Here is a 13,834-nt window from a genome sequence, read left to right as displayed (position 1 = left end):
CTTAAGAGTCTTCTCCAACACCACAGTTCAAAAGCATCAATTCTTCACTGCTTAGCTTTCTTTATAATCCAACTCTCACATCCGTACACAAATATTGGAAAAACCATAGATTTGACTAGACGGACCTTTGTCAGCAAAGTAATATCTCTGCTTTTTAATATGCTTCTAGTTTGGTCATAGCTTTTCTTCCAAGGAGTAAGCATCTTTTAATTTCATGGCTGCAGTCACCATATGCAGTGATTTTGGAGCCCAGAAAAACAAAGTCAGTCACTGTTTCCCCATCTATTTGCCATGAAGTGATGGGACCAGATGCCATGATCTTAGTTTCTGAATGTTGAGTTTTAAGCCAACTTTTTCACTCTCCTCTTTTACTTTCATCAAGAGGGTCTTTATTTCTTCACTTTCTGCCAGAAGGGTGGTGTCATCTGTGTATCTGAGGTTATTGATATTTCTCCCGGCAATCTTGATTCCAGCTTGTGTTTCATCAGCATATATTTTAAAAAGATTTTTTAAAAACACTATTGGAATGTTATACTTCAATGGTTGAAATTTGGTCAGCTCATGGATGGGCTGCTTCAGGAGAGGCCAGATTTCCACAGCTCTGACTCTATCCCCCACTGGCCTCAGAAGAATGCCTTCATTTGTTCATCTGTCTTTCATTTGCTTTGAATGCTTTGGCTCCAAGTTTTAAGGTAAATGCTGTGCAATGGGAAGAGGCAACTGGAATGGATATTATTTATAAGAAGAACTTGCTGAGTATCTGTACTTAGGCAGAAGATTCTAAAAGTGGATTTTTCTCACTGGAGAATAGAACAGATGAAGACATTTTATACTGCAAAGATGTTAGTTATAATAGTTATTTTTTTCTGATGATGGTTAACTGAATCTTTATACATATACTTGAATTCAAAAAATACTTCTGTTTAGGTAAAATAAAATTTCTGATATGGAAATTTTTACATTAATTTGTTGTTTTCATTTTCCAATGCAAGAACTGCTGGTGAGATGACATGACTATGTGGTTTTATTATACCTGTGTGTTAGTTAGGGTTCTCCATAGAAACAGAACCAATAGGAGATACACACACACACATTGGTTTGGCCAAAAATTTTGTTTGCTTTTTTTTTGGTAAATGGTTATGGAAAAACCCAAATGAACTTTTTGGCCAACCTAGTACATATACATATACCTATGCATATGCAGAGAGACAGACAGAGAGAGATTTATTTTAAGGAAATAACTTACAATTTGGGGGACTAGCAAGTATGGAATTTGCAGGGCAGACTGGCAGGCTGGAGACTCAGGGAAGAGTTGACATTGCAACCCAAGTTCAAAGGCAGTCTGGAGTTAGAACTCTCTCTTCTCCAGACCTCTGTCTTTTTTCACTTAAGGTTTTTAACTTATTGGATGAGACCCAGCCATGTTATGGAGGCTAGTCTGCTTTATATAAAATGTACCAACAAAAAAATCCCTTCATAGCAACATCTAGCTGAATGCTTAACCAGAAACTGGGCACCATGGCCTAGCCAAGCCAACACATAAAGTTAACCATTATATCTTGTCAGATAATAAATGTACATAAGTTTACAAGTACATACCCTGGAATGAACAAGATATTCACATTAGACCAAATCATCAAATTAAAAACAAAGACATAGGGATAGATTGGGAGTTTGGGATTAACATGCACACACTGTTATATTTAAAAAATGCTCTTCCCTGAAAAAGACAAAGACACATTTTTTGAGACTTAGATGTTCAGAGCTCATGTAGACTTCTTATTCTCCAGGAATGGGCAGAGATTATGTTCTTTGGGCCAGTTTTTCCAATCCTGGGCCTGCTGTCCCAGCTCCCAATCCAATTGCCATTTGCAGATCTATCCCCTTTCACAACCACCCCCACAGCTGGAGTTTGGGATGGAGAATAGAGTGTACCCATCCATGGGATGATCTAGCTGGGGACACTAAGTCTAACTCAAGCCTTTCATTTTACAGAAGGGGAAAAGTCACAGAGGAAACTTGAATAGAATTTGTTCACAGTAGTGAGACTCAGTGTAGTACTGAAACAGAACAGGACTCTGTGGGGCCCTCCTAGGTACAATAAAGCCTCCATGTTCCCTGTTTCTTACTTGTGCAAAAGCTGTAGTCTCCCCAGCCTCATTGAGTCACAAAAAAGCAGGCTCAAGCAGTTTGTGGTTAGGGCGATAGTGTCACAGAATCTTTAGTTCCTCTTTGAAGGACATAGATAATAGTGCCTGATGTCCATTCCTGAGTTGTTTTTTGCAGGATACTAAAACCACCACCACATAGAAAAAGCTAACTGCATAATGACTGGACTATAGCTGTGACATAAGCTTATCCATTTTGCACAATTCCAAGAACTGACTTCAAGGAAAAGGGGACAAACCAACTCTGGAACTGAAGATTAACTGCACTTACAACAATCAAAATGACACTGACCAGACTATCACATGACCAGTTTCAAGAGAATTGTTGGAGTTGACAGCTGTTCCGCACACTGCTGAAACTTCCCCCTTTTCCCTTTAAAACTCTTTCCCTTTAACTGACAACTGGGAGATGGTTTGGGGGTGCTAGTCTACCATATCCCCAGGTTGCTGGCTTCCTGAATAAAGCACCTATTTCCACCAACATTGAGCAAGAGCAGTTGAACCTGAGTTTGGTTCCAGCTCCACCTGGCAATAGTATTTTTAAGCACCTTATTTGAAAAGTCATTTACATTTATCATAAGGAAAAGAACACCTACATTGCAAAGGTGACAAGGCAATAAGGGTAACCCTTGAGCAACATTATTCTAAGTTGTGATTGGGATAAACTATCAGTTAGGGTCAAGGTTTAGCTAAGTAGGGCAGAGCTTCCTCCAGGAACACAGAACAATATCACAATTTCTGATTCACACAGTGTAAACATTTTTATGGCTTTCAGGTGTAAGGGTGTAACTCTATAGGTGCAGGATATAGAGTTTATAAACAAAGCCCCTGCCTTTCATTTGGAGTTTAAGAAATTGATAGCTTACACTGAATGATTCGTAATCTCTAAAGAAGAAGATTTAGCTTCAGGATCAGGGACCAGGCTCAGGTCTCTTGTGTAGCAGAAGTTTTATTACAGTGAAAACGGACAGAAAAAGCTTCTGACATAGACATCAGAAGGGGGATTGAGAGGGCCCAACTTGCTAGTCTTAGTTTTTCAATTGGTTATTACAGTTAATCAAAAGAATGTCTCAAGGTTGTAAAGGTCTTACCAGAACCACTCCCACAATTTACACTTTAAGATAATAGGATTAGAACTAACAATAGAAAGATCTTACTACACCCTCTCCCATAATATACATTTTAAGATAATAGATTAGTCAGAAGGTTCTTAAGAAGGAGAAACAAGTTCTCAAGCAGGATACTTTGTTATTGTATAAACCTTAGTACAGAGTTTACAGTGGAGAAGGGAATGGCAAACCACTTCAGTATTCTTGCCGTAAGAACCCCATGAATAGTATGAAAAGGCAAAAAGATATGACACTGAAAGATGAACTCCCCAGGTCATTAGGTGCCCAATATGCTACTGGAGAAGAGCAGAGAAATAGCTCAGGAAAGAATGAAGAGGCTGAGCCAAAGTGAAAACAATAGCTCAGGAAAGAATGAAGAGGCTAAGCCAAAGTGAAAACAACATCCAGTTGTGGATGTGCCTGGTGATGGAAGCAAAGTAAGATGCTGTAAAGAACAGTGTTGCATAGGAACCTGGAATGTTAGGTCCATAAATCAAGGTAAATTGGAAGTGGTCAATCAGGAGATCCATTGGATCATCCATTGGATCACAGAAAAAGCAAAAGAGTTCCAGAAAAATGTTTAGTTCTGCTTTATTGACTATGCTAAAGGCTTTGATTGTGTGGATCACAACAAACTGTGGGATGGGAATACCAGACCACCTGACCTGCCTCCTGAGAAATCTGTATGCAGGTCAAGAAGCAACAGTTAGAACTGGACATGGAACAACAGACTGGTTCCAAATCAGGAAAGGAGTACATCAAGGCTGTATATTGTCACCCTGCTTATTTAACTTATATGCAGAGTATATCATGCGAAATGCCAGGCTGGATGAAACACAAGCTGGAATCAAGATTGCCAGGAGAAATATCAATAACCTTAGATATGCAGATGACACCACACTTATGGCAGAAAACAAAGAAGAATTAAAAAGCCTCCTGATGAAAGTAAAAGAGGAGAGTGAAAAAGTTGGCTTAAGCTCAACATTCAGAAAACTAAGATCATAGCATCTGGTCCCATCAGTTCATGACAAATAGATAGGGAAACAATGGAAACAATGAGACTTTATTTTTGGGGGCTCCAAAATCACTGCAGATGGTGATTGCAGCCATGAAATTAAAAGATGCTTGCTCCTTGGAAGAAAAGCTATGACCAACCTAGACAGCGTATTAAAAAGCAGAGACATTACTTTGCTGACAAATGTCAGTCTAGTTAAAGCTATGGTTTTTCCAGTAGTCATGTATGGATGTGAGAGCTGGACCATAAAGAAAGCTGAGAGCCAAAGAATTGATGCTTTTGAACTGTGGTGTTGGAGAAGACTCTTGACAGTCCCTTGGACCGCAAGGAGATCCAACTAGTCCATCCTATAGGAAATCAGTCCTGAATATTCATTGGAAGGACTGATGCTGAAGCTGAAACTCCAATACTTTGGCCTCTTATTGCAAAGATCTGACTCATTGGAAAAGACCCTGATTCTGAGGAGGATTGAAGGCAGGAGAAGAAGGGGATGACAGAGGATGAGATGGTTGGATGGCATCACCAACTTGATGGACATGAGCTTGAGCAGGCTCTGGGAGTTGGTGATGGACAGGGAAGCCTGGCGTGCTGCAGTGCATGGGGTCGCAAAGAGTCAGACAACTGAGCAACTGAACTGAATTGAACAGAGTTTAAAATGAGTTGTTTTGTTGTGTAATCATTAGCTCTGGGCTTAAAGGAAAAAAAAATGTTTTATGTGACTAAAAGAAAGCAATGTAGAAAAAATATTTGTCCTTTTCTCCTCGTCAAGAGCCCCAAACCCCTTTCTCCTCCTTGGAGCCCTGGACTTCTTATCAACCTACCTAAGAATTGACTGTCTCAAAATGATATTTATAATAGAAGTAATAAATAGGAAACAGTGGAAACAGTGGCTGACTTTATTTTTCTGGGCTCTAAAATCACTTCAGATGGTGATTGCAGCCATGAAATTAAAAGACGCTTACTCCTTGGAAGGTAAGTTATAACCAACCTAGACAGCATATTAAAAAGCAGAGACATTACTTTGTCAACAAAGGTGTGTCTAGTCAAGGCTATGGTTTTTCCAGTAGTCATGTATAGATGTGAGTTGGACTATAAAGAAAGCTGAGTGCCGAAGAATTGATGCTTTTGAACTGTGGTGTTGGAGAAGACTCTTGAGAGTCTCTTGGACTGCAAAGAGATCCAACCAGTCCATCCTATAGGAAATCAGTCCTGGGTGTTCATTGGAAGGACTGATGTTGAAGCTGAAACTCCAGTACTTCGGCCACCTGATGCAAAGAGCTGACGTCCTGGAAGAGACCCTGATGCTGGGAAAGATTGAGGGCAGGAGGAGAAGGGGATGGCAGAGGATAAGATGGTTGGATGGCATCACCATCTCAATGGACATGGGTTTGTGCAGGGAGCGGCCTGAACCAAAAGGCTGGCTCTGGGAGCTGCCTTGATCCTCAAGGGTCTGTTCGCAGACATAGCTCTCTGTCCCGCCACCCCTCTCTGGAATTTATTATCCAAGTTAAATCTTAACAGAACATTAGCAAGCCTTGAATGCACACATGACGCAGATGGATAAGCCTTTCACGACCACCCTTGAGATAAATGGGATGCCCTTCTTATCCCTTGACGTTATCAGAGAGTTCTGGTGATTGTTATCTCAAAGTGATGTTTATGGAAAAATATTTTCTCTTCTTAAGATTCTCTTCTTGGTTTAGTAAAAATGTAACCCTGAGAAATAAAGAATCATCGCTGACTGCAGCTATCCTCTCGACCCCATCTGTTCTGTGTCTTTATTTCTTAGCCTAAAGGAACGCGTCGTGTTGCTCGCTGAAATCTGGCTGGCCCGGCAAGTGGCGCCCAGCGTGGGGCTCGACGAAAGTTCCTTGCAGCCGCTGCCTGTTGAAACTACTAAGGTAAGTAAGAGTGTATATACTTGTATATTGAGGGGCAGGAAGGAATATTGTCGAGAGTATAAACCATGGGACAAGATCATAGCCGTCAGTTGTGCATATGTTACAGATAATGTTAAAGGATCAGGGAATACAAGTTACTAAATCAAAATTGCAGACTTTTCTCAGTTTTGTTGGGGAAGTATGTCCCTGGTTTCTGGAGGAAGGGACTGTGAGTTTAGAGATATGGAAAAAGATAGGGAAACAGATTCAAACATATTATACTCTCCACGGACCTAATAAGGTTCCTGTGGAAACATTTTCATTATGGACTTTAATAGGAGACTGCCTTGATTTTGAACATGAGGGAGGGAGTAAATTAAAACACATGCTCTCACCCGAAGATCCAATTTATGCTACTCCCAGAGTTTATGCTACTCCTGAAGGGAAAGGACCCACACCTTTGAATTAGAATCTGCCAAACCTTTGAAGGAAAATGAGGGAATGTTGACTCCAAAGGATGTGGAAAGTTTGGAGGAACAGGCAGCTGCTTATCATAAGGAAGATCATTGGGAATTACTTGTAACTGATGATTTGAATGTACAGGCAGCAGCTGCCCCTCCGACAAAGAGTCTGGAGGCACTCATACAGAAATGATTAATAACAATAAAGGAAGAAATAAAAAGAGAAGGTAGGGATGAAGGCATTGGTGCAATCCCTACGGCGCCTCCTGCCTATGCACCCTCAATTATTGCTGGATTAGATCCTCCGCCTATTTCCAGGCCTGAAAATTCGTTAGCTATAACTCATGAATACACAACTTGTCCCCCTTACAAAAGGCTATGCAACAGGCCCAAAGAGCTGGAGAAACTGTTCAGGGATTCTCCGCTGCTTTCCCGGTATTCGAGCATGAAAACCAACAGTATTATGAGGCCCTACCTTTCAAACAACTAAAGGAATTAAAAATTGCCTGTGCTCAATATGGACCTACGGCTCCTTTTACCCAGGCCATGATAGAGAATCTAGGAGGCCAGAATTTGCCACCAAATGACTGGAAACAAATAGCGAGAGCTTGCTTATCGGGCGGGGACTATTTATTATGGAAATCAGAATTTACAGAACAATGTGGCCATATAGCTGAATTGAAATCAGTGACAAGGAATTAATACTACATACAAGATGTTGATAGGGGAAGGAGCTTATCAGAATACGAATGCTCAATTAAATTACCTGCCTGGGGCATATGCTCAAATTTCTAATGCTGCTCAGAAAGCTTGGAAAAAGCTCCCTTGCTCTAGTAATAAGACTGAGGATCTTTCAAAAATTCATCAGGGGCCTGATGAACCATATCAAGATTTTGTGGCTCGTCTTCTTGAAGCAGTAGGTAAGATTATGGCTGATGAGCAGGCTGGAATGGTGCTTACTAAACAGTTAGCCTATGAAAATGCAAATTCTGCCTGTCAGGCTGCGCTTAGACTGTACAGAAAAAAGGGGGGTCTATCAGATTACATTCGTATATGCGCTGATATCGGACCTTCCTATATGCAGGGTATTACCCTGGCTGTAGCTTTACAAGGTAAAAGTATAAAAGAAGTATTATATCAACAGCAAATGAAAAATAAACGAGGATTACCTAGTAGAGGAAATGTTGGCTGTTTTGTTTGTGGCCAGCCCGGACATCGTGCAGCCTTTTGCCCCCAATGAGCCAATTCGGGGAATATTAAAACTCCTAATTTATGCCCTAGATGTAAAAAAGGAAGACATTGGGCAAAAGATTGTAAATCCAAAATTGATGTCCAGGGCAACCCACTTCCCTCGCAGTCGGGAAACTGGGTGAGGGGCCAGCCCCTGGCCCCGAAACAATGTTATGGGGCAATCCAGGGAAATCAGATGGTAGAAGGCGAGTCACAGACTTGTTCAGAGCCACCTCAGGGAGCTCAGGCTTGGACCTCTGTTCCTCCTCCTACACAGTATTAACTCCCAAAATGGGAATGCAAGCTCTGCCCACTGGGGTATACGGCCCTTTGCCTGATGGAACCGTGTGTCTTTTGCTCGGATGCAGTAGCTCTACCATAAAAGGGCTGCTCATAGCTCCTGGAGTAATTGATGCTGACTATACAGGAGAAATAAAAATTATGGCCCATTCCCCGCGATGCATTACCACTATAGCTAGCGACCAGCGTATAGCTCAATTGATATTGGTCCCTGCGGTGCAGACCGGAAAAGCACTGGCTTCCAGGAGAGGGGAAGGTGCCTTCAGATCCTCTGATGCCTATTGGGTCCAGGCAATAACTAATAATCATCCTGAGTTAACGTTAAGAATAAATGGAAAGTTGTTTACAGGTATTTTGGACACAGGAGCTGATGTTTCTGTTATTGCCGAGAGACACTGGCCCCGAGAATGGCCTAAACAGATAGCTATATTAACATTGCAAGGAATTGGTCAAACTAATAACCCTGAACAAAGTACAGAACTGTTACATTGGACTGACCATGAGGGTCACGAAGGGGACATTAGGCCTTATATCCTCCCAAACCTCCCTGTAAATTTGTGGGGATGAGACGTTATGACTCATATGGGAGTATACCTGTACAGCCCCAGTGAACAGGTTAGCAATCAACTCTTGGATCAGGGACTTCTTCCTACTTCTGGGCTTGGGAAATATAATCAGGGAAATGTTACACCCATCCAGCCTAGGAGATTGCCTGATAAAAGTGGACTTGGGTATTTTTAGAAGGGACCTCTGATCCTCCTGTAATTCACGCAGATCCTATTACTTGGAAGTCTGAGGAGCCTGTGTGGGTTGATCAGTGGCCCCTTTCCAAAGAGAAAATGGACGCTGCCCAACAACTGGTGCAGGAACAGTTGGAATTGGGACATATTGAACAGTCTAATTCACCTTGGGATTCGCCCACTTTTGTTATTAAGAAAAAATCTGGGAAATGGAGGCTTTTGCAGGATCTGCAAAAGGTTAATGAAACTATGGAAGTCATGGGAACTTTACAACCAGGATTGCCTTCTCCCATGGCTATTCCTAGGAACGCCCACATAATAATCTTAGATTTAAAGGATTGCTTCTATACTATTCCCCTAGCACCTCAAGATTGCCCTCGATTTGCTTTTAGTGTTCCTTCTGTTAATTTTTCCCAACCAATGCGTAGGTATCATTGGAAGGTCTTGCCACAGGGTATGGCTAATAGCCCGACCTTGTGCCAGAAATTTGTTGCAGCAGCGTTACAGGAAACTCGGGCGAAATACTCCGATGCTTACATTCTGCATTACATGGATGATATACTGCTAGCGCATATAGATAAAGAGTATTTGTTAGCAGCTTATGCCTTCATGGAACCTGCCTTAAAAGCAGTAGGGCTAATAATAGCCAAAGAAAAGGTACAAACCTTTCCTCCTTATTCCTATCTTGGCTTTCGTTTAGAAAGGGAAACATTTGGAGTTCAGCCCATTGCTTTACGAAGAGATAATCTGAAAACACTTAATGATTTTCAAAAGTTGCTCGGGGACATTAATTGGATTAGATCTTATCTACATCTTGCTACATACGAATTAAAGCCTCTTTTTGATATCTTAAAGGGAGATAATAATCCTACCTCCCCACACAGCCTTACAGAAGCTGGAGAGCGAGCTCTTCAGAAAGTGGAAACTGCCTTATCACAGCAGCATTCCAGTTACTGTGATTATGAAAGGCCTTGGGGACTTTATATCCTTGCCTCAGAATATTCACCTACCGGTGTCCTGTTTCAAGATAACCCTCTAAGGTGGATCTACTTACCAGTTTCTCCCTTACGGGTGTTAAGTCCTTATCATATTCTTGTGGCCAAAGTAATAGCAAAAGGAAGACAGGAATCTGTGACCTATTTGGGAAGAGATCCTCACTTTATTTGTATTTTTTTCAACTGAACAACAACTATGGCTCTCTCAATTTTCTGATGATTGGGCAATTGCGCTTGCACAGTATGCAGGGGAGATTAAACAACATTATCCTGCTAATAAATTGTTACAATTTGCACAGCTGCATCAGTTTATTTTTCCAAAAGTCGTGCAGCAATGCCCTTTGAAAAAGGGGACAACTGTCTTTACTGATGGATCTTCCAATGGCATAGCCAGCTTGGTAATCGAAAATGAATCTTATTATTGTCAAACCTCATATTCATCAGCTCAAGAAGTAGAGCTTTTTGCAGTACTCCAAGCTCTGCAACGTGTTCCTCAAAGTTTTAATTTATACTCTGACAGTCATTATGTTGTCAGAGCTCTCTCAGTCATTGAAACAGTACCCCTCATTGGAGCTGCAAAGGCCTCTATTCAAACCTTGTTTTTGAAAATTCAGAATTTCATTCGAGCCCGAACTCATCCTTGCTTTTTTGGGCACATACGCGCTCACACTGCCCTTCCTGGGCCCTTAGCGGCCGGGAATGCTCTGGCGGATGAAGCCACCTGTATGGTGTGTTATTCTTCCTTAACCCCTATCTCTGCTGCACAGGACTCTCATGCAATACACCATCAGAATAGCAATTCTTTGCGGTTACAATTTGGAATTTCTCGGGAAGCTGCTCGTCAAATTGTAAAAACTTGTCCTACCTGCCCGCAGTTTTTTGTTCTTCCCACTTACGGAGTCAATCCTTGGGGTTTACTCCCCAACGATTTGTGGCAAATGGATGTTACACATATTTCTGATTTTGGTAAATTAAAATGTGCACGTTACTGTTGATACCTTCTCTGGTTTTATCATGGCCACATTTTCAACCTGGAGAGGCTAGTAAGCATTGTATTCAGCATTGCTTACAGAGTTTTTCTACTATAGGCCTTCCTAAATGTATCAAAACAGACAATGGCCCCGGATATACTGGTCGCAATTTTCAAGCTTTTTGTGCCCAATTACGAATTGTGCATAAGACTGGTATTCCCTATAATCCGCAAGGCCAAGGTATTGTCGAACGAGCACATCAAACTCTTCAGCACCAATTTAAAAAATTAAAAAGGGGGAGTTTGTATGCTATTACGCCTAACAATCTTCTTAGTCATGCTTTGTTTGTTTTAAATTTTCTGAGCTTCGATAAAAATGGAAAACCAGCAGCTCAATGTTCTTGGCACTATGATAATAAAAAGGCTCAGCCATTGGTCAGGTGGAAAGACCCGCTGGAAGGCAGATGGCATGGGCCGGATCCAGTTCTAATATGGGGGAGAGGTCATGTTTGTGTTTTCCCACAGAATGCCGAAGCGCCGCGCTGGCTCCCGGAAAGGTTGGTACGCATGGCGGAGGTGATCGCTGGTGGAACAAATGAGACGACTTACGATCCAGGAGACAGCCCCGCTACCAACAGCCCAGCAGATACAGGCGCTGTTACAAATGGCGTGTGAGAATTCTCCGAATCTTCCCACCACTTCGCCTACTAATATATTGATTTCTCTATTACTTCTTTTAAACCAGATAAGTTCCATGAATGCTGATGTCTTTTGGGCATATGTTCCTGATCCTCCACTATTACAACCAGTTGGGTGGGAAATGAGTCTTGTTCCCGTGTATGTAAATGATACAATCTTATTAGGAGGCTTTTCTGATAAGCACATCTCTCCTCAAAGTGCTAGTATTTCTTATACGGGATCCTCTTCACAATTACCAATGTGCTTTTTCCGAAATCATAATGTTTCAGGATGTCTTACTGTTACAGATGCAGGATACTTTGCTTATGATGATGACCATGGCCGTGGTTGGATAGTGGATATTCCTAGCATTACAAAATCCACAGGATACGCACGACAAGTCAATGGAACTGGACCTAAAGACATTCCATTTTGTGGCCTGGGGGTAAAAGGACGATATATAGCTGTGCCATGGAAACTTTGTAGAGATGAGACTGCTACTGTATATTCTATTACTAATGACACACATTCCCTTTGGGATTGGTCGCCAGACTCCAACAGGAACCCCGGAAAGGAAGGCAGCAGACAATTTGCAGCCAGAATTTGGAATCTTGGCAGTACCATGGTGTATCAGACCGAGATATGGAAGCTGTTGGCCGCTTTAGGAACAGATGGGTCCCTTTTGCAGACCGGAGGAAAGACCAAAGGAGTACTATCCTGGAGAGCGCATTGGTGGAATGAGACTTGGAGATATCCTCAGGCCTTTGTACCCTATCCCTTTATGATCCTTGTTGGCTCTGTAACTCTTTCTAAAAATGCTAGCCTATATCATGTTCATTGTTTTAATTGTACCCTGACTAATTGTATAAGAGGTATGAAAAATAATTCTGGGGCTCTGATAGTCAAACAACCGCCCCTCGTCATGATGCTTGTGAACCTCACTGAACCTTGGTATGAGGAGTCAGGGCTTGAGCTGTGGAATAAGGTGCGTATAGCCCTTGCTAGGCCACGAAGGGGGATAGGATTAATAATTCTAGGAATAGCAACGCTTGTAACTTTAATTGCTTCTACTGTTACTGCTTCTGTATCTTTAGCTCAATCTGTGCATACTGCTAGCATTGTAGACGATTTAGCAAAAAATACTTCTAAAGCTTTAGGAATTCAAGAAGATATAGATAGAAAGTTGGAGGATAGACTAAATGCTCTTTATGATGCAGTAAGATTTTTGGGGGAGGAGGTGCAAGGGTTAAAGCTAAGAACCAAAATTAGATGTCATGCTAACTATCGTTGGATTTGTGTTACGCCAAAAATTTATAATAATACCGAGACCCCTTGGAATAAGATAAAATTACATTTAAATGGTATTTGGCATAATGAAAACATGTCCTTGGATCTATTACAACTTCACCAGGAAATTCTTGATATAGAAAATGCTCCTCGGGCTAGTATGGATTTGGCAAAAAATGCTGAAGAGTTTGTTAACAGTTTGTTTTCCAATTTTCCCTCGATAACCTCACTTTGGCATCTTTTTCGGGGGTCGTGGCCGCGCTTCTGGTATTAGCGCTTTTTGTGTGCATTGCTCCTTGTATCATAAAGAAATTTGTCAAAGAGCTGTGGGACATCAAGGCTGTCCTACACAGTAACTACTTACACCAAAAGAATCAGGCGTGCCATTTTACTAAATAAAAGAGGGAGAGCTGCGGGGAGCGGCCTGAACCAAAAGGCTGGCTCTGGGAGCTGCCTTGATCCTCAAGGGTCTGTTCGCAGACATAGCTCTCTGTCCCGCCACCCCTCTCTGGAATTTATTATCCAAGTTAAATCTTAACAGAACATTAACAAGCCTTGAATGCACACATGACGCAGATGGATAAGCCTTTCACGACCACCCTTGAGATAAATGGGATGCCCTTCTTATCCCTTGACGTTATCAGAGAGTTCTGGTGATTGTTATCTCAAAGTGATGTTTATGGAAAAATATTTTCTCTTCTTAAGATTCTCTTCTTGGTTTAGTAAAAATGTAACCCTGAGAAATAAAGAATCATCGCTGACTGCAGCTATCCTCTCGACCCCATCTGTTCTGTGTCTTTATTTCTTAGCCTAAAGGAACGCGTCGTGTTGCTCGCTGAAATCTTCTGGCTGGCCCGGTAGGTTTGGGTAGACTCTGGGAGTTGGAGATGGACAGGGAGGCCTGGCATGCAGCAGTTCACGGGGCTGCAAAGAGTCAGACACAACTGAGCGACTTTTAATTTTAATCTTTTTTTCATTTATTTATATTAGTTGGAGGCTAA

At 41.7% G+C, this 13,834-nt stretch overlaps 1 protein-coding gene across 1 annotated transcript in view; it reads left to right on the top strand.

Moving 5' to 3' along the window:
* Positions 1-13,584, top strand: part of LOC122443716 (endogenous retrovirus group K member 24 Env polyprotein-like) — a 77,273-nt gene extending 63,689 nt beyond the window's left edge. The window contains exons 3-4 of the mRNA XM_043472224.1: positions 6,082-6,193; positions 11,855-13,584. Of these exons, the coding sequence (XP_043328159.1) occupies positions 12,169-13,107 (939 nt within the window). The 5' untranslated portion in view covers positions 6,082-6,193; positions 11,855-12,168 and the 3' untranslated portion in view covers positions 13,108-13,584. The remainder of the gene's footprint in view (positions 1-6,081; positions 6,194-11,854) is intronic.
* Positions 13,585-13,834: the final 250 nt, after the last annotated feature.

This window comes from Cervus canadensis, chromosome 6 (genome assembly GCF_019320065.1).
Source record: "Cervus canadensis isolate Bull #8, Minnesota chromosome 6, ASM1932006v1, whole genome shotgun sequence".
Lineage (NCBI taxonomy): Eukaryota > Metazoa > Chordata > Mammalia > Artiodactyla > Cervidae > Cervus > Cervus canadensis.
The sequence above is the reverse complement of the archived record's forward strand: the minus strand, read 5'-3'. Positions and strand labels throughout refer to the sequence as shown.